This window comes from Nerophis lumbriciformis, linkage group LG21, assembly GCF_033978685.3.
Source record: "Nerophis lumbriciformis linkage group LG21, RoL_Nlum_v2.1, whole genome shotgun sequence".
Taxonomy (NCBI): domain Eukaryota; kingdom Metazoa; phylum Chordata; class Actinopteri; order Syngnathiformes; family Syngnathidae; genus Nerophis; species Nerophis lumbriciformis.
Window position 1 is genome coordinate 23949519 of NC_084568.2, and position 21375 is coordinate 23970893.

The window sequence follows — 21375 nt, forward strand, 5'->3', positions numbered from 1 at the left end:
TTACTGAGTGTTGTTAAAAGGATGAAAGGATAATAATGCCCCTGTGCCTACTTTTTTGCAATGTGTTGCTGCCATTTAAATTATAAGTTAATGATTATTTGCAAAAAAAAACAAGTTTCTCAATTCCAACATTAAATATCTTGTCTTTGCAGTGAACTCAATTGGATATAAGTCGAAAAAAGGATTTGCAAATCATTGTATTCTGTTTTTATTTACAATTCACACAACGTGCCAACTTCACTGGGTTTGGGTTTTGTAGAACATTGCTCATTGAATATGAGTGGAATTGAAAATGTAGCAAAGTAAAATAAGACTTAGGTGAGAGTGTAATTACAATATATGTTTTTTAAATACTTAACGTACAAGTACAATAATAACTGTTATATTCACCATATAGTCATTCAGCGATAATGGAGGTTCTTGGGTCCTTGTGTCTGAAACAGAACAATACTTTGATTAATATAAGTACTATTCAGCAGGTACACATCAACATTTGTATTTATTGTGTTTTTTTTTTTCATGTTCATGGAGTGAATCTATCCCTTTCGAGGTCACGGGGGGTCGCTGGAGCCTATCTCAGCTGCATTCGGGCGGAAGGCGGGGTACACCCTGGACAAGTCGCCACCTCATCGCAGTGAATGTGCATCCAATATTTGCCAACAATAGTATGTGCTTTTACTCCAATATAGCAGCTGTACACTAGTACAATAAAAACAATAATAATAATAACCATACTCTGCAAGGATTAACTCTTATACTGAGCATTATAAGCTTTTCAAAATATAAATACAGCTTTTGTATTGGATCGATAACAAAGACAGGAAAAGCAGCTTGCCAAAATAAAAATAAATGTTTGTATATTAATTTGTGTTGCTTGGAACTCTCGTTGGAAGCTTCAGGAAGGAAACAGTAGTTCCTTCTCAGGTTGCCATGACTACATTTGTGCATCCAGGGAGGATTAAGTACTGCTGGATTCCAAGCGGATGCCAACATCATCATCACACATACATAATGAAGGTTATGATGATGATGATGATGATGCCTTATTTAATCTTCCCTAAAGGAGGAAATGGTGTGCAATAACAAGACAAGAAGTTTGTTTTGTTAAATAGTTAGTTACCGGTCCAGCTGCAGCCGTAGACCGGAGCACTCCAGTCGCTCCACAGACCATCGAATTCATCCTGAGTTCTGATGTGGATCACGTACTCCACACCTGACAGGGCATCAGTGATGGTGAAAGAGCGACGCCCCTTGATCATCTTTACCTGAGAACACACACACACACACACACACACACACACACACACACACACACACACACACACACACACACACACACACACACACACATGTTTTGCCTACTTTGTGTGGACCCACGTTTGGTTAGTAGGTTGTGAGGGCCCCCCTTTCCACTATAGCTAGAATGATGAAAAAAAAAATATCTAGCACTAGATGGGAGTAGAGAGTTGCAACCTCACTTCAGAATGCAAAACACACAAAGTAAAACAAATATTTTACTTCTGTAGTTGTGAGGACCGACCGCTGTTGCTAGGTAGATTTGACCGTACACACCCAGAGTAATAAGTTCTGTGATTTCACACTCTAGTTTATAAATACACATGTTTAAACCCTTACTGTAAGTACTAGAGATGTCCGATAATATCGGCAGGCCGATAAATGCGTTAAAATGTAATATCGGAAATTATCGGTATCGGTTTTTTATTATCGGTATGGGGTTTTTTTTGGTTTTTTTGTTGTTGTATTAAATCAACATAAAAAACACAAGATACATTTACAATTAGTGCACCAACCCAAAAAAAACAATCCTCCCCCATTTACACTCATTCACACTCATTCACACAAAAGGGTTGTTTCTTCCTGTTATTAATATTCTGGTTCCTGCATTATATATCAATATATATAAATATAGTCTGCAAGGGATACAGTCCGTAAGCACACATGATTGTGCGTGCTGCTGGTCCACTAATAGTACTAACCTTTAACAGTTAATTTTACTCATTTTTATTAATTACTAGTTTCTATGTAACTGTTTTTATATTGTTTTACTTTCTTTTTTATTAAAACATTTTTTTTTAATTTATTTATCTTATTTTATTTTATAATTTGTTTTAAAAAGTACCTTATCTTCACCATACCTGGTTGAAATTAGGCATAATAATGTGTTAATTCCACGACTGCATATATCGGTTGATATCGGTATCGGTAATTAAAGAGTTGGACAATATCGGAATATCGGATATCGGCAAAAAGCCATTATCGGACATCCCTAGTATGTACTGTGAAATTCTGGACTCCAAGCTGCTAATTTTTTCCCACACTTTGAACCGTGCGGCTTATAAAACGGTGCAGCTAACTTATTTACTGACAGCCATGACGCAAATAGTAAAAAAAACAAAAAAAAACGAGCAAAGACACTGAAAATGTGTGTTATTGTTTGTGCTAGGGTGAGTTTGCCCACTGCAGGTGCTGCAGGCCTACCTGTTTAGAGCTTTCAACCGGAAGTGTTAAGTCTACTTCGTTTCTACTTATATGGAGTCTTCATTTATCACTTCAAGCAACGTTTGTAAGTTATAAACTATAACTAAAACTATCCGTACTGACTAAATTGTCCCATGTATAATGTCTGGAGGGGTGTTTTCATGCATATTTGTACGTGCTATCGTAATATAATCAAGTGAGCGTATTAGCATATTCATATGCTAATACGCTTACGAGTGTCTATGTTAGTATTATTAAATTACAATGGCATTGGGAGCAAAAACAAAAGTGTTGTGTTTATATTTTTGTTCAGTATATATTATCATTAATTATTAGTTGAAAAAAATCAGCTTTTTTTTCATTCCATTTCGACTTTTTGCTCTTGTTTTTTATTATTTATACGGTTGTATTTTCTTCCGACAATATGCTGCGGGCCAACAAAACTTATATAGCCCCCGGGCCGCACTTTTGGGGGACCGGTATTTTTCAGAGGCGGTATAGTACCGAATATGATTCAGGGGCGGTATAGCTCGGTTGGTAGAGTGGCCGTGCCAGCAACTTGAGGGTTGCAGGTTCGATCCCCGCTTCCGCCATCCTAGTCACTGCCGTTGTGTCCTTGGGCAAGACACTTTACCCACCTGCTCCCAGTTCCACCCACACTGGTTTAAATGTAACTTAGATATTGGGTTTCACTATGTAAAGCGCTTTGAGTCACTAGAGAAAAAGCGCTATATAAATATAATTCACTTCACTTCACTTCGTATCGCGGTACTATACTAATACCGGTATACCGTACAACCCTACTACCTACCTACCCATGCAACTACCCCACGGTCTGTTCATCCATCTTTGTGCATAACTCTGCCACTTGATATTTTCAAACATGCTCATTATACATGCAGTTAGATATCATTTTTCATCATTAATAAGTCTACCCTAGAGAGATAATCTTCCAGATTTAATTACCATGACTGAATAATTAGTATACTTTTACGTAATGTTTTAAACATTGTGCTTTTGAAAACAGCTCAACAAAAAATGTACTTAAACACGTTTTTAATGACAATACAAAAAAAAATGACGTGCAGTGCGTTGGTCTTGACAGATTTTGTCGGATTACAGAATTATTCCTGCTGTCAAACATTTTAATTCAGAAGAGGAGCTAAACAATTGTTTAGATACCAGTTCCACACGTTAAGAACACAAAATGTGGATTGTTATAATCATGCTTTGATTGTCAAATATGTTTAGTAATGTAATCTTTAATAAATGCTTCTGATATTATATACATTACATGTTGTACAGGTTCATGGTATTCATATCTCTGCTTGGCAATGTTTTCCTTCCCTATTTATTTTTTAAATATATTATTCAGCCTGCTAAATGTTCTATAATTGCAGACTTTCAATCAGAACATGTTATAAAAGAATATAATCTGCCAGAAAACATATACTGAGGTAGAAATATCACAGATTAGATGACCAAACCTCTGACTGAATGTAAGACGATGTTTCATTGATTTGGTAGTTAGACCAGTTTTGACGGGTATTGCTTTGATCAGAGCGCCTCCAGGAATTTTTGATAGGGGTGGCCAGATGGGACTACTTTAAATCTTGGGGTGGTACATCAAAATTAGAAGACATCATTTCAGAATTGTATTCTAGTGTTATGGTAAACCGGTCTGTAGAAAACTATCATAAAGACTAAAGAAAAAGCCTACTTTTGTTTATTGTGTAGTCTACGAAATAACATTTTGACTTATTTACTTCTTCTTCGTCTTCATTCTTAACTACTTTTGATATTGTTGACTGGACAGGGAAGCGCTTTGGTCAAAATGTTGCATAGATTATGTTTTACAGATCATCGTTAAGCCGCTTTCTGACAGTCACTTCAGGATGCGCCATTTTGTGGGCGGTCTTATTTACGTGGCTCACCTTCGACAGCGTCTTCTCCCCGTCATCTTTGTTGTAGCGGTGTAGCGTGCAAGGACGGGAGTGGAAGAAGTGTCAAAATATGGAGCTAACTGTTTTATTGACATTCAGACTTTACTGAAATCAATAACGGAGCAGCATCCTCTCATCCGTGGTTCACTAGTGCAATAACAAGGCAGGAATTGGGTCCCGTGAAAAAACGTCCAACCGGAACTCTCTAATTAATAAAGTTCCTTGGGTGAATAATGTAAACTCACTATACCGGTATGTTTTAGCGCTTTCATGGCGAGTTTGCTGACAGATATAAGTAAGAACTTTACACTACTTTATATTAGAAATGGCAACAGCGGAGGATGAATGTCCCATAACAAGAAGATAGAGAAAAAGAAGAAGCTTATCGACTACGGCGGACTACAAAGGCGGACGCGCGCAAATTTTCAGGCCTTATGCAGATCCCAAATACAGATCAGAAGGTAAGAAAAGTTGCTTTTGCATAATATTGCGAAACAAAACTTCAGATATGTTTTACCTTATACACACAGCATAATAATACTCGTATGTTGAAGCACAACAAGCGGTGCGGCTTCATAGCTTACTAAAGTTGTACTAAAACATTTTGATAGACTTTTGAGCGCCGTGTGTAATGTTCTACATTTTCAATGGAACACATAAAATGTTGGTGTTGTTTACCTGAGTCATATTGTAGTCTACATGTATCTCTTATGTGTGACTGCCATCTACTGGTCATACTTATCATTTCACCACATACCAAATAAAATAGCTTCGAGGTCCGTAAGCACAACCAAAATTATTCCGTCCATTAGGCGCAACGGGTTATAAGGCGCACTGTCGAGTTTTGGGAAAATGAAAGGATTTTAAGTGCGCCTTATAGTCCGAAAAATACGGTAGTATGCTCTTGTTGGGAGAATAACTTGCCATGGCTTTGAACATGGGATTTCTGCTTGCTATTTTTGAGGTTGTGGCTTGACCGTAACTGGGCACCATTGCATTTCTTACGCTACGGAATGGAAAGAGGGTCAAAAAGGAGTCGGTACGCACGGGCGTGAATCGTTCGTGTTAAGCTTTTTGGCCATTGCGGAGGTCCGCATCATTGTTATTGGTGTTTACCTGCTCATGAGAAGAATTGACTGGTTGATATTTGAGTTCATAAATGAGCTCATAATAGTTGTCTTGAGATTTCCAGGAGGCGGGGAAATTCCAGTTCACCGATATCCTGGTCTCGTGTCCTACTTCCTGTCGCACCGACACCCCAGCCGGGGGGTCCGGCTTCACTGAGAAAGAAGGGACAAGCCAGATGCCTAACTCCAAAACCAGAGCCGACGCAGTGAGGCGATAGGAACTTACAAATGTCCAGGGGAAAGAAGGACAAGATGGGGCTGGTGGCGTTGCCCGCCGTGCTTGTGACGCACAAGTAGGCCACGTGAAGTGTCCTGAGCTCATCCTCGTTGTGGTCCAGGGCGCACCAGCATCGGGACCAACGGGAGGAGAAGGAACAGTGGAAACGATGGAATGTGTCGCTGGGTCTGAGAATGTGTCAGTGACATGGAAGGAAATCAAGAGTGGACGTGGCAGCTTAAAATAACTACTGTTACTGATTGTGCTCTAGTTTGCTGGGGTGTACAAGTTAGTGTAAAGTACAGTACAGGAGAGCACAACAATCTTGATAGAATGACAAACACCAATAATGAGCACAATGGCAGACATCTAGCCGAGCTTGATAAGACCTGTATTAATCTTATAGATGAGTGTTATTGTATCAAAACACTTACAGCTACTGGTTCCTACCTTTTACTGAGCAAAAGGTAGCAGTCAGGTTGTAAAATCAATGGTTTCTCAGGTGTCCACTCACAGCGAATCTTACTGCTGGGTGACTTTTTGCTGCAGGACAAGCTGGGACTCTCTGGAGGATCTACAATAGATACATCAGAGCAGAAATACTGTCACTCTTCAAGGTCGTTTGCAGGTACAATTTTCAGGTTGTGTAATGAATGTTCAATCCATTGGTTATAGGACTGTTGTACCCTTGTGTAACTCTTTAAGGCATGGGTGTCAAACTCTGGCCCGCGGGCCAAATTTGTGTGTGTGTGTGGGGGGGGGGGGGGGGGGGGGTTTGGTGGTAGCGGGGGTGTATTTTGTAGCGTCCCGGAAGAGTTAGTGCTGCAAAGGATTCTGGGTATTTGTTCTGTGGTGTTTATGTTGTGTTATGGTGCGAATGTTCTCCCGAAATGTGTTTGTCATTCTTGTTTGGTGTGGATTCACAGTGGCGTATATTTCTAACAGTGTTAAAGTTGTTTATACGGCCACCCTCAGTGTAACCTGTATCGCTGTTGATGAAGTATGCGTTGCATTCACTCGTGTGTGTGTGTGTGTACAGAAGCCGCACATATTTTGTGACTGTGTCTGAACGATGTTAGAATGGATGAAAAGCGGACAGGGCGATAGCTCGTAGAGTACGTTAAAGGCAGTGCATTTAACGCACGCCCCCAAGACTGTGGTCCGGGTGGACGAGATCTAATGACTGATGAAGACCTTCATTCGATAATGAAAGTTGCCTCAGCTCAAAGCCTGAGCCCCGACATTAATGAACTAGCATCCAAGAAAAGATGGCAGGTATCTGCTTGGGCACATCAGATTAGATCAGTGTGTTGCAAACTGAGCAGTTTAAAGTCCTGAATGGTTGTTTTATTCATTGTTATTTTATTTTCAAATTTATTAGCCTGTGGAAAAAGTTAATGTTGATATTTACCTCAGAAGGCTGCAAATAGAAAAGAGGCATTCTATTTTTATTTAAATTGTATTTGATATGCCATTGATATTTTTTAATTATTATTATTATTATTATTTGAAACTCGATTTTGCATGTCACTATAAAGTTATATAATCCTTGCTTGTTCAATATTCAATGCAAAACTTGTTTGGGTCCCTATTAAAAGGTTAATTTGTTCAACCTTGGCCCACGGCTTTGTTCAGTTTTAAATTTTGGCCCACTCTGTATTTGAGTTTGACACCCCTGATTTAAGGGGTCATATTATTGATTTTATTCCACATTTAAAACATAAAGGTGGTTCTTTGGTCAAAATGTTGCATAGATTATGTTTTACAGGCTGTTTCAGGTCGCTTTATGACGCTTTACAGTTATTTACCACATTTGTTTATTTGGAAAACAAACAAATGACATTTAAAATATTGAGGTAACAGGACTGTGCTGAGATTTTACCTCAAAGTCGTAGTAAAAAATTAATGAGATAAGGCCTTTCCGAAATCTGCAGGCTCTGAATGATGCCACTTAAAAAACAAAAAAATAGATAAATAAAAACAAATTAACGTGTTTTTAAATAATATAAAATAAAGATAGTTAAATAAATGAAATATATATATATATATATATATATATATATATATATATATATATATATATATAAAAACAATAAATAAAAAAAATGCTAGAAAAATAATTTGTGATTAATCATGATTAATTAATCATGATTAATCACAGATCTAGAGAGTGTTAATCTGACTCAAAAAAATTAATAACTTGACAGCCCTTAGATATACAGTATACATTCTAATATGTGTATATGTACTGTATATATACATATACAGTATGTATAGTATATATATGAATGTGTATATATATATATATATATATATATATATATATATATATGTATATATATATATATATATATATATATATATATATATATATATATATATATCAGGGCTGCGAATCTTTGGGTGTTCCACAATTCAATTCAATATCGATTCTTGGGGTCACGATTCGATTCAAACGCGATTCTCTATTCATTCAATACATAGGATTTCATCAGGATCTACCCCAGTCTGCTGACATGCAAGCAGAGTAGTAGATTTTTGTAAAAAGCTTTTATAATTGTAAAGGACAATGTTTTATCAACTGATTGCAATAATGTAAATTTGTTTTAACTAATAAATGAACCAAAAATATGACTTTTTTTTATCTTTGTGAAAATAGTGGACACAGTGTGTTGTCAAGCTTATGAGATGCGATGCAAGTGTAAGCCACTGTGACACTATTGTTCATTTATTTTTATTTTTATAAATGTCTAATGATAATGTCAATGAGGGATTTTTAATCACTGCTATGTTGAAATTGTAACTAATATTGATACTGTTGTTGATAATATTCATTTTTGTTTCACTACTTTTGGTTTGTTCTGTGTCGTGTTTGTGTCTCCTCTCAATTGCTTTGTTTATTGCAGTTCTGAATGTTGCTGGGTCGGGTTTGGTTTTGGAATTGGATTGCATTGTTATGGTATTGCTGTGTATTGTTTTGTTGGATTGATTTATTAAAAAATAAAAAAATAAAAAAAATTAAAAATTAATAAAAGAAATAAAAAATATATATGTATATATATATATATATATATATATATATATATATATATATATATATATATATATATATATATAGTGCATTATCTCAACATTTTCACAGCTGCACGCATAGCCATGTTTCTGCTGCCAGGTTCACCAGTTGATTACAATTTTGTCAGTTTGGTTTTTATTGTCTTTCTTTCCTTCTCTGTATAAAAATGCAGTCTTGCAGTGAAAAACGTTGTCAGTAGAATGTTCTTAAGTCCATGACACGAGGGCAGGTTGTTGTCTTTTGTCAGATCTTCTGCTTGCTTGACAAGTCCTGTTGCAAGACATTTATTGTTTTATTTTGTAACCTCTCTTGATATGCCCTGAAGATAAATTAAGCCTTTTCAAAAATGCTTCATGCATTCTTCTGAGCAGTAGAAGAATGCACGAAGTTTCAGATTGTGTAGGCGGGTTCTCTCTGCATTCCCTCGGCCTGATGGAGCTGGTAATTCATCAATGTCGGATTAACAGTACTGACACGACTCTCTGAACATGGGTTCCTGAAATTCAGCAGGAAAATCTCTGTTGACTATTAAGTGTTACTGAGAGCGAAATATTATGCTTACTTCACACAAGAAACTGTAGGTATTAGCTCTCCAGCCTTCACTTCCCATCATTTTCTTTTTCCTGGTGGCAGGGAAACGTATGCAATTGTTTCCTGCATCTTTTCAGAGTGGCGCACAACAGGACAAACACTCTTCAATTAAAATAAATGCATAATGATGAAGTACAGTTAGGGCCGTAACTAGGATTTGACAAATACCAAGGTCGAAAATTGGTTGTCCAAGAGAAGCTTTAAAAGGCTGAAATCATGGGTATCCTAGCACAGTGTTTTTCAACCTTTTTTGAGCCAAGGCACATTTTTTGCGTTGAAAAAATGCGGAGGCCCACCACCAGCAGAAATCATTAAAAAACGAAACTTAGTTGACAGTAAAAAGTTGTTGTCGCAATTGTTGGATATGACTTTAAACTATAACCAAGCATGCATCAATATAGCTCTTGTCTCAAAGTAGGTGTACTGTCACCACCTGTCACATCACACCCTGACTTATTTGGACTTTTTTCCTGTTTTCCTGTGTGTAGTGTTTTAGTTCTTGTCTTGCGCTCCTATTTTGGTGGCTTTTTCTCTTTTTTTGGTGTTTTCCTGTAGCAGTTTCATCTTCCTTTGAGCGATATTTCCCGCATCTACTTTGTTTTTATCCTTCTTCGTGGGGACATTGTCGATTGTCATGTGGACGCCATCTTTGCTCCACAGTAAGTCTTTGCTGTCGTCCAGCATTCTGTTTTTGTTTACTTTGTAGCCAGTTCAGTTTTAGTTTCGTTCTGCATAGCCTTCCCTAAGCTTCAATGCCTTTTCTTAAGGGGCACTTACCTTTTGTTTATTCTTTGTTTAAGCATTAAATACCTTTTTACCTGCACGCTGCCTACCGCTGTATCCGACATCTACAAAGCAATTAGCTACCGGCTGTCATCTACTGATATGGAAGAGTCTTACACGGTTACTCTGCCGAGCTCTAGACAGCACCGACACTCAACAACAACATCATTTGCAGACTATAATTACTGGTTTGCAAAAAATATTTTTAACCCAAATAGGTGAAATTAGATAATTTCCCATGGCACACCAGACTGTATCTCACGGCACACTAGTGTGCCGCGGCACAGTAGTTGAAAAACACTGCTCTAGACAGCACCGACACTCAACAACGGCACAATATTTGCAAATTATAACTACTGGTTTGCAAAAAAATATTTTTAACCCAAATAGGTGAAATTAGATAATCTCCCACGGCACACCAGACTGTATCTCACGGCACACTAGTGTACCGCGGCACAGTGGCTGAAAAACACTGTCCTAGCATAATAAAAGCTTTCATTGAGGTAGAAGTATCACATTTTTTTTAACATCTTTGATGATCATCATCATTTTGTAACAGTCCATGTTTTATTAATATGCTGAAGTTAAGTATTAAACAATTTCAAGATCATTAAAACATCAATTTAAAAAAACACACCAAAAGTAATGGTAAGTGGGTTATACTTGTATAGTGCTTTTCTACCTTCAAGGTACCGTATTTTTCGGACTATAAGTCGCAGTTTTTTTCATAGTTTAGCCGGGCTCCAGTGCGATTTATTTTTTATATTTGAGTTTCCTCCGCCGGGTGGCGGGGCTCTCCCTTAGAGATAGGGTGAGAAGCTCTGCCATCCGGGGAGAGCTCAAAGTAAAGCCACTGCTCCTCCACATCGAGAGGAGCCAGATGAGGTGGTTCGGGCATCTGGTCAGGATGCCACCCGAACGCCTCCCTCGGGAGGTGTTTAGGGCACGTCCAACCGGTAGGAGGCCACGGGGAAGACCCAGGACACGTTGGGAAGACTATGTCTCCCGGCTGGCCTGGGAACGCCTCGGGATCCTCCGGGAGGAGCTGGACGAAGTGGCTGGGGAGAGGAAAGTCTGGGCTTCCCTGCTTAAGCTGCTGCCCCCGCGACCCGACCTCGGATAAGCGGAAGAAGATGGATGGATGGATGGATTATGCATTTTCGGCAGGTGCGGCTTATACTCCGGTGCGACTTATACTCCGAAAAATACGGTACTCAAAGCGCTTTGACACTATTTCCACATTTATTCATTCACACACACATTCACACACTGATGGCGGGAGCATCAGGAGCAAGGGTGAAGTGTCTTGCTCAAGGACACAACGGACATGACGAGGTTGGTATCGAACCAGGAACCCTCAGGTTGCTGGCACGGCAACTCTACCAACTTCGCCACGCCGTCCCCAAAACCAATACCAAAAGCTTCTACCAAGACTGGTATTCGACCCAAAGGCCTTCTGCTCGGGGCGGTATAGCTCAGTTGGTAGAGTGGCCGTGCCAGCAACTTGAGGGTTGCAGGTTCGATACCCGCTTCCGCCATCCTAGTCACTGCCGTTGTGTCCTTGGGCAAGACACTTTACCCACCTGCTCCCAGCGCCACCCACACTGGTTTAAATGTAACTTAGATATTGGGTTTCACTATGTAAAGCGCTTTGAGTCACTAGAGAAAAAGCGCTACATAAATATAATTCACTTCACTTCACTGCTCTGTCGGAAGTGAGGAAAGAAAATTGGATTTCATATTATAATCAGTAACACAGCATGACATGGCCAGGAATACATTTGAGGTAAACTTGTATATGAAGCGCCTTGTCATTCTATAATTTACATTTTAATGCCCTTCTTCACGCAAAACGCCACCCCTACCCGCACCTGGGGATAGGCTGAATGGCAACACTAAACTGGCCCTAGTGCGTGAATGCCGTGGCGGGCCGTGCGTTTCCCCCCTAGGCCTTCAGTGATGTCCTACTTAGTCCCACTTCACCTCTCAAAATACCGTAATTTATGACACGGCTGGAGATACCATACAGAAACCCACTTGCACACTACCGTGCATTGAAACCCCTCAATAGTGTACAAAAGGGTCTATTTTTCGGCGCATAAACCCGCTTCAGCAATTAAAACATATCTTACGTGGTACTGTCACAAATCAAAATAATTGTATAAAACAAATGAAACATGAAAAAAACTAAGAAATAAAATATTTGAACTCACAATTTGTAGAACCAATTCAACGCCGTATGAGCCAGTGGTAGCGCTCGTAGTCCTTTGATTCGTGTGAAAGTGGCGGGCAAACCATTTCGTTGCCGGTGTTGTGCCAAAATGTGATTGTCTGCCAAAAAGTGATTTAAATGGAACATCTAAACCCGCATTGCTTGGCTTCGTCTATCCACAGCGGACTACTAGCTGTGAGATAAACACTTTATATTTGTGGTTATTGTACCGGTTAGTTTTCTGTGGCTTTCTATGGCTTGTATGGTTCCGGTGCCACTTCCTGTTTTCGCAACTTGTGATTGGATACTCACTTGGGACTCTCAAGTGAGTATCCAATCACAGTGCGAGGCCAGCTAGAAGGCCTTACTGACAACAACTCGTGATCTGATTGGCTACCGCAATTGTCTATCAACTGTATGTGCCTGTTCACTTACAGCGCAAAGACGCCCACATTGTTGATTCTGAAGGCCCCAGGCAGATTTGGTACAGCATGGCAACATAAGCTTGCTGAATTCTGATTGGATACAAACTCTAAACTAAAAACAACAGCACTGGAAAGAGCATAATATGACATGGAGAGAAAATGAATACTTTTACATATTTAGGGAAAGTAAATGAAAAATTACTTTTGTCTTTAATTATGATCATGATTTCTGGTTATGTTAGGTCAGCAGAGAAGGCCTTGCTGGCCCTGACGGCACACCACTGTGTAAATGTGATTGTGAATGTTGTTTGTCTATCTGTGTTGGCCTTGCGATGAGCTGGCAACTTGTACCCTGACTTCTGCCCTACTGCAGCTAGGATAGGTGCCAGCTCCCTCACGACCCCGACAGGGAGTACAGGCGGTAGGTAGTAAATGGATGGATGGATGCCTTATGGTAGTACTTGGATAGCCAAGTGTTTTCTGAGGTGGTACTTTGTGAAAAAACTTTGAGAACCAGTGATAACACAAGTACCGTATTTTCCGGACTGTAAGGCACACTTAAAATCTCGACAGTGCGCCTTATAACCCGGTGCGCCTAATGTACGGAATCATTCTGGTTTTGCTAACCGACCTCAAAGCAATTTTAATTTGGTACATGGTGTAATGATAAGTGTGACCAGTAGATGGCAGTCAAACATAAGAGATACGTGTGGACTGCACTATGATGGCAATATGACTCAAGTAAACAACACCAACATTTCATATGTTCCATTGAAAATATAGATCATTACACACGGCGCTCAAAAATCCATCAAAATGTTTTGGTACGACTTTGGTATGCTATGAAGCCGCACCGCTTGATGGATTGTCGGCGCATTAAACAGTATTATTATGGTGTGTGTATAAGGTAAGACATATTATCTGCCGTTTTGTTTCACCTTCTGGTACCTGCTGATCTGTATTTGGGATCTGCATAAATCGAGTCCGCCTTCATAGTCCGTGGCGACGCCGTAGTCCTGTCATGTCTTTTGGATCATGTTTTGTTTTGTTTAGTTATTGGACTCTTTAGTTTCTGTTTACACTCCATTGTTTTTGTTTCCATGACTACTCATTGTTTTCACCTGTCATGCATTTGGACTCACGCACCTGTTGTAATCATGTCACTATTATTTAAGCTTTCAGTTGCCAGGCAGTCGGCCTGGCGACATTATCATAACTCTGCTCACTTCATGCCATGCTACTTCTGCTACCATAGTTCATGCTGATCGTTTCACGTCATAGTAAGTGTCTTTTTGGTTTCATGTTCATAGTTTTTTGTCAAAGTGTTAGTTTTGTTCATCGCCAAGTTTGTACTTCCGCCCTTGTGCGCGCCTTTTGTTTGCAACCTTTGTTCCTTTTTTATAGTAAAATTAAATCATGTCTTTACCTTCACGCCATGTCCAGTCCAAGTTCTCTTGTATCTCGGGAAAACAAACACGCCATAATCCACATCCTGACAAGTCCATACTTCTTCTTTTTCTCTATCTTCTTGTTATGGGACATTCATCCTCCGCTGTTGCCATTTCTAATATAAAGTAGTGCAACGTTCTTACTTATATCTGTCAGTAAACTCGTCATGAAAGCGCTAAAACATACCGGTGTAGTGAGTTTACATAATTCACCCAAGGAACTTTAGTTATTAGAGAGTTCCGGTCGGACGGCGAGCCATGTAAATAAGACCGCCCACAAAACGGCGCATCCAGAAGGGACTGCCAGAAAGCAGCTTGAAGATGATCTGTAAAACATAATCTACCGTATTTTTTGGACTATAAATCGCTCCGGAGTATAAGTCGCACAGGCCGAAAATGCATAGTAAAGAAGGAAAAAACATATATAAGTCGCACTGGAGTATAAGTCTCATTTATTGGGGAAATTTATTTGATAAAACTCAACACCAAGAATAGACATTAGAAAGGCAATTTAAAATAAATAAAGAATAGTGAACAGTCTGAATATGAGGCACACATAACCAACTGAGAACGTGCCTGGTATGTTAACGTAACATATTATGGTAAGAGTCATTCAAATAACTATAACATATAGAACATGCTATACGTTTACCAAACAATCTGTCACTCCTAATCGCTAAATCCCATGAAATCTTATACGTCTAGTCTCTTACGTGAATGAGCTAAATAATATTATTTGATATTTTACGGTAATGTGTTAATAATTTCACACATAAGTTGCTCCTGAGTATAAGGCGCACAAACTATGAAAAATCCGAAAAATAAGGTATGTAACATTTTGACCAAAGAACCACCATTATATGTTATGTAGACCACAAGGAAGTGTTTTCCATTTAGAAAAAAATAATAATAATTTGACTCCTTTAATGCGCTTTATAATCCGGTGCGCCTTATATATGAAAAAGATTGGAAATAGACCATTCATCGGCAGTGCGCCTTATAATCCGGTGCGCCCTATGGTACGTAAATTATGGTACAATGGTGCTTTGGTTTTCATGTGCCACAAGATTTGATTTTTGACAAAACAATTTGCCAAACATTTGCCTCAGTTTTCGTACAAAAAATCGTTATGTCATTAGCTCAGTGTGACTCACCTGCCACGATGACCTTTAACGAGAACCTCTCGCGGCCTCGTTGGTGACAAGAGTAATTCCCAGAATCCTGCAGTCGCACTGAGGACACAGAGAGTGGTGTGCCGCCCCTCCCCACTGTAAACCCCTCCCAATCCCAGTGTCCTCGTCCCACTGTCTTCCCATTCAACTTCCACTTCCTTTTTAAGCTTCTTGTCACCTTGTTCTTGTCCATGACTTCTGTCTTTCCAGTTGTACTGCTGGTCTGGGCCACTTCATGCACAGGAGATGCAAGATGTCCGTCTGTCCCGTTTTTGACTTCTTCACCCCGAGGCGTGTCCTTCATTGTGTTCACATCAGCTTTTATTAGAACTTTGTTGCTCCGCGTCATGGTTGCAGTGGTCTGGGTCTCGCTGGAGGATTGCTCTCCTGTGTTGTTGTTGTTGTTTGAAATGTGCTCGGACACCTTGACCTTTGCTCCGTCCACCTCCACTTCGCCATCACAGGACAGAACCAAGTAACTGCCCGGGGACAGAACCAACACGCCAGGAGGAGGTTCTAAAAGAACAAGGAATTAATACAAATATACATATAGTATAATGTGTCTATAGGATTGTTGTAAGTACACCTCTGCATAACATTGTGTCCTTGTTAACAATAAAGCAAAAAATGAAAAATTCCATAAATATATAATGATAACTTTATTAACATTGTTTCTTAGTATGCAACAGAAAATATTAAATGTGCACCAATTTGCCAAAAATAAAATTTTAATTTAAATCCTTATTCCAACTATAAAAAAAATTGTGTGACCGACTTGACCCATTTGATACTAAACAATGAAATAAAATAAACTCAATAAATAAGAATACGTTCAAATTGATCTGCAACATTGACTCAGGAGCATTTTAACACTTTAACCTACAAAACAGAAATTAGTAAAACAATGTGTGCTGACTTTAAAAAAAAAAAAATTATTCAAAATGAGGAAGTCAGGATTAATGGCTACGATGAGCACGTTTTGTACTGCACATTTTTTTCAATGCAGGATTTGTAGCCTCATACAGCATGGTACTGACAAAGCATTTTCCATGGGATCACATGCGCCCACCCTGGCATCGCATCACGCTACCCCCTGGGGGGCCCACCCCACTATTACTACTTAAAAGCAAGTAACAAGTGCTAAACAGTGTGTGAAACTATAAAATTGTGTGTACAATTAGTGGGCGTGTTGCGTTTTATCTACTAAAACATCTACAACAATTGATAATAAGTACAAGAGTGGTGTAGACTGCCCTATTTAAATGCAGATTTTGTTTGTACTAGTGTTGTCCCGATACCAATATTTTAGTACCGGTACCGGTACCAAAATGTATTTCGATACTTTTCGGTACTTTTCTAAATAAAGGGTATCACAAAAAAATGGCATTATTGGCTGTATTTTAACCCAAAAATCTGACAGTACATTGAACATATGTTTCTTATTGCAATAAAAGAACAATTTAGTCCTTAAATAAAATAGTGAACAAACAAGACAACTTGTATTTTAGTAGTAAGTAAACAAACAAAGGCTCCTAATTTAGCTGCTGACGTATGCAGTAACATATTGTTGTCATTTATCATTCTATTATGTTTGTCAAACTTATGAGGGACAAGCTCTAAAAATTGATTAGTAATCTACTTCTTCATTTACCGTATTTTTTGGACTATAAGTCGCAGTTTTTTTCATAGTTTGATTGATTGATTGAAGTAAAGTCTAAATGTCATTAAAACAGTTAGCGCCATCTTTTGACACTTATTCCACAAAACGGCACATCCGGAAACGATAATAATATGACTCCTTTAATGCGCCTTATAATCCAGTGCGCCTTATATATGAAAAAAGATCAAAAATAGACCATTCATCGACAGTGTGCCTTATAATCCGGTGCGCCCTAAGGTCCGGTGATGGTACCAGCAACTCATAGAGTGGTGTGTACGGATAAATAAATATGATCAGGTTCTCAATCGTATTTCAATTCGGGAGTGGGGTCATGAAAAAAATGATATCCTTGATGGGGGGGCATTGGGTTAGATTAGGATTTAAGTGAAGGTAAGGTTTAGGGTTAGGTTTAGAGTAAAGGTGACCTCTACAAAACTGAATTATTGCTCTGTATTAAATATAAATGAGAAAAAGACAAAAGTTATTACATACATAATTTGTTTGATAATCATTAGTCCAGTAAGGACAAAAGTTATGTAAGGGAACTGTCATAGTGGACTCCCCCCACTATGTATGTTCATATGTCAGTTGGACATTATTTTAGTCTCAAAAAGTTGAGTTGCTCCTTTCAAATATTTTTCATACACAACGTTGCTTGTGCTCGTCATGTCTAAACTTGCCTAAATAAGCACAATGTTCTCGTTTTGCTCTCAACCCAGTGACACATTAGAGAGATGCATGTTTAAATTCTGCTGGCTGACTGGACTCCAAAGGACCTTCTGCCCTTTGGCCAAAGTAAACACTTTCCCACGGCAGCTGGAGCAGAAGCCCATTAAAGGGAGACAAATACCCGTGAAATTAAGAAAGGATGATGATTACGTTGACCTTATCGTCATTTTTCAGTCCGATAACATCAGATAAAACAACCAAAATAGTACTACAACATCAAAGTAAACAAGTGGAAATGCTCGTCTGGACATAAGAATCTTGCAATGTGTTTCCCTTTTTGCTGCTTTAGTAAGCTCCAACAACTTTGTAGTTGGAGCTAATGTTATTAGGCAATAACATTAGTTTATTGCCTAATGTTATAAACTTTATTATAACATTAGGCAAACTTCATCATTGACAAGGTCAACACCATGCAGATTATTTTTTACGGTAGATTTTAAATAAACAAATATTTACCCTTTTTCAGACAGGTTCCGTGGAAAAAGCTCCGTACAGGCGTGGTGCAAAGGAAATACAACAGAGGGAGGAAACGGTGCATTTTTTGCCCGGTAAAATACCCCCCAGAGTGGAGTCTCAAAGTGGTCACATAGCCCCCAGCAGAAGTCCGTCTTCTTCTGTGTGTTGTCTTTACACTGACAGGAGGACTTCTGTCTGCAGTGGACAAACTTCCTCTGAGATCCGTTATTGTGAAACTCATCCGCCCCTCCTATACACACACACACACACACACACACACACACACACACACACACACACACACACACACACACACACACACACACTCACACACTCACACACATTTGTGTATTTATTACCTTCTTGAGACCGGCGAAAAATGTCTACCTCTTTAGGACCACCCTTTCTAGATATATAAAGATGTGTATTTACAACACTAATAATATATACATACTATGCAAATATAAAAAAAGGTAAGCTTTTAGTTATTTAAAATTTTTTTTTAAATGTTTTGTTTGTAATTGGTTTTTAATCTTCTTTATTTACTTCAAGTTATTACAGTATGTCTCGATATACATATTTATTTATTTATTTATTTTTATTAATTTTGGCCAAGGGGGGCACATTTCAATTTCTTACACACACTTGTTATTTCATATGTTGACCAGAGGGGGAGCACTTTTAAAACCGACACAGAGTCAATTTGAAAAATCCCTCCTTTTTGGGACCGCCCTAATTTAGCTAAATTTCACCACCAGGGGGGCAAATGAGATCCCTATTTTTGTTTTTTTGTAATGTGCTTAAGGCCGATGACAGACGAGTCACGGACCACAGATGGCCCCTGTGCCGCACTTTGGGCGAGCCAGCTGTAGAACCTAACTGTTAATGGCCACTATAACCTAAGTATCGTGTGTATTTTTTCATCCTATGGTCACATATGGGACGCGGGTTGTCTTACGTCAGCACCGGAAGTCGTAAAATCAGCTGTTCACCTGGCGGGTTTTTTCGGGGCTGGATAGGGAAGTCCTTCTTTAGTTGTCTTTGCACCTGTCAATGTTTACTTTTGTATGCACATTAAATCAGCAAAAAAATCCTGACTTTGGAGCAATGTTCACGGACTCTAGTATTTGGCTCTCTATTAGATGCAATGGTTTTCCATATTGGGACCATGATTTCAGTCCTAACTTGTCCTCATATGGAAGGTACTACCCGAGGGTCCCTGGTTCAATCCCCACCTAGTACCAACCTCGTCATGTCCGTTGTGTCCTGAGCAAGACACTTCACCCTTGCTCCTGATGGGTGCTGGTTAGCGCCTTGCATGGCAGCTCCCTCCATCAGTGTGTGAATGTGTGTGTGAATGGGTAAATGTGGAAGTAGTGTCAAAGCGCTTTGAGTACCTTGAAGGTAGAAAAGCGCTATACAAGTACAACCCATTTATCATTTATTTATTTACTTGTCCTTGTTGATGTCTCAAGAAGGGTAGAAATACAAGAACACACACACGCACACACACACACACACACACACGCATTTGTGTATTTATTACCTTCTTGAGACCAGCGAAAAATGCCTCCCTCTTTAGGACCACCCTTTCTAGATATATACATATTTGTATTTACAACATAATAATATATACACACTATGCAAATATAATAAAAGGCAAGCTTTTAGTTTTTTTTGTTTGTTTGTTTGTAATTATTTACTTCAAGTTATTACAGTATGTCTCGATATACATATTTATTTATTTATTTTTATTAATTTTGGCCAAGGGGGGCACATTTCAATTTCTTACACACACTTGTTATTTCATATGTTGACCAGAGAGGGAGCACTTTTAAAACCGACACACAGTCAATTTGAAAAATCCCTCCTTTTTGGGACCACCCTAATTTTGTTAGATTTCACCACCAGGGGTGCAAATGAGATCTGTATTTTTGTTTTTTTGTAATGTGCTTAAGGCCGATGACAAACGAGTCACGGACCACAGATGGCCCCTGTGCCGCACTATGGGCGACCCAGCTGTAGAAGCTTACTGTTAATGGCCACTATAGCCTAAGTATCGTGTGTATTTTTTCATCCTATGGTCACATATGGGACGTGGGTTGTCTTACGTCAGCACCGGAAGTCGTAAAATCAGCTGTTCACCTGGCGGGTTTTTTCAGGGATGGATAGGGAAGTCCTTCTTTAGCTGTCTTTGCACCTGTCAATGTTTACTTTTGTATGCACATTAAATCAGTAAAAAAATCCTGACTTTGGAGCAATGTTCACGGACTCTAGTATTTGGCTCTCTATTAGATGCAATGGTTTTCCATATTGGGACCATGATTTCAGTCCTAACTTGTCCTCATATGGAAGGTACTTGTCCTTGTTGATGTCTCAAGAAGGGTAGAAATACAAGAAAACACACACGCACACGCACACACACATTTGTGTATTTGTTACCTTCTTGAGACCGGCGAAAAATGCCTCCCTCTTTAGGACCACCCTTTCTAGATATATAAAGATTTGTATTTACAACATAATACTATATACATACTATGTAAATATAATAAAAGGCAAGCTTTTAGTTTTGTTTTTTTGTTTGTTTGTTTGTAATTATTTACTTCAAGTTATTACAGTATGTCTCGATATACATATTTATTTATTTATTTTTATTAATTTTGGCCAAGGGGGGCACATTTCAATTTCCTACACACACTTGTTATTACATATGTTGACCAGAGGGGGAGCACTTTTAAAACCGACACACAGTCAATTTGAAAAATCCCTCCTTTTTGGGACCGCCCTAATTTTGCTAAATTTCACCACCAGGGGGGCAAATGAGATCTCTATTTTTGTTTTTTTGTAATGTGCTTAAGGCCGATGACAAACGAGTCACGGACCACAGATGGCCCCTGTGCCGCACTATGGGCGACCCAGCTGTAGAAGCTAACTGTTAATGGCCACTATAGCCTAAGTATCGTGTGTATTTTTTCATCCTATGGTCACATATGGGACGTGGGTTGTCTTACGTCAGCACCGGAAGTCGTAAAATCAGCTG

At 39.0% G+C, this 21375-nt stretch overlaps 1 protein-coding gene across 2 annotated transcripts in view; it reads right to left on the reverse strand.

Annotated features, from left to right (window-relative positions):
* il6r (interleukin 6 receptor) overlaps positions 1 to 21375 on the reverse strand; it is a 38840-nt gene that overhangs the window by 11796 nt on the left and 5669 nt on the right. Inside the window, exons 1-7 of one of the 2 annotated variants that reach the window (XM_061982601.2) lie at positions 18336 to 18542; positions 15473 to 16006; positions 6237 to 6360; positions 5796 to 5974; positions 5559 to 5722; positions 1121 to 1265; positions 391 to 434 (exon numbers count right to left, since the gene is read on the reverse strand). In XM_061982601.2, the coding sequence (XP_061838585.1) occupies positions 391 to 434; positions 1121 to 1265; positions 5559 to 5722; positions 5796 to 5974; positions 6237 to 6360; positions 15473 to 16006; positions 18336 to 18417 (1272 nt within the window). In that variant the 5' untranslated portion in view covers positions 18418 to 18542. Of the gene's footprint in view, positions 1 to 390; positions 435 to 1120; positions 1266 to 5558; positions 5723 to 5795; positions 5975 to 6236; positions 6361 to 15472; positions 16007 to 18335; positions 18543 to 21375 lie in introns of those variants that run through there. The other variant, XM_061982600.2, reaches the window with a different exon arrangement.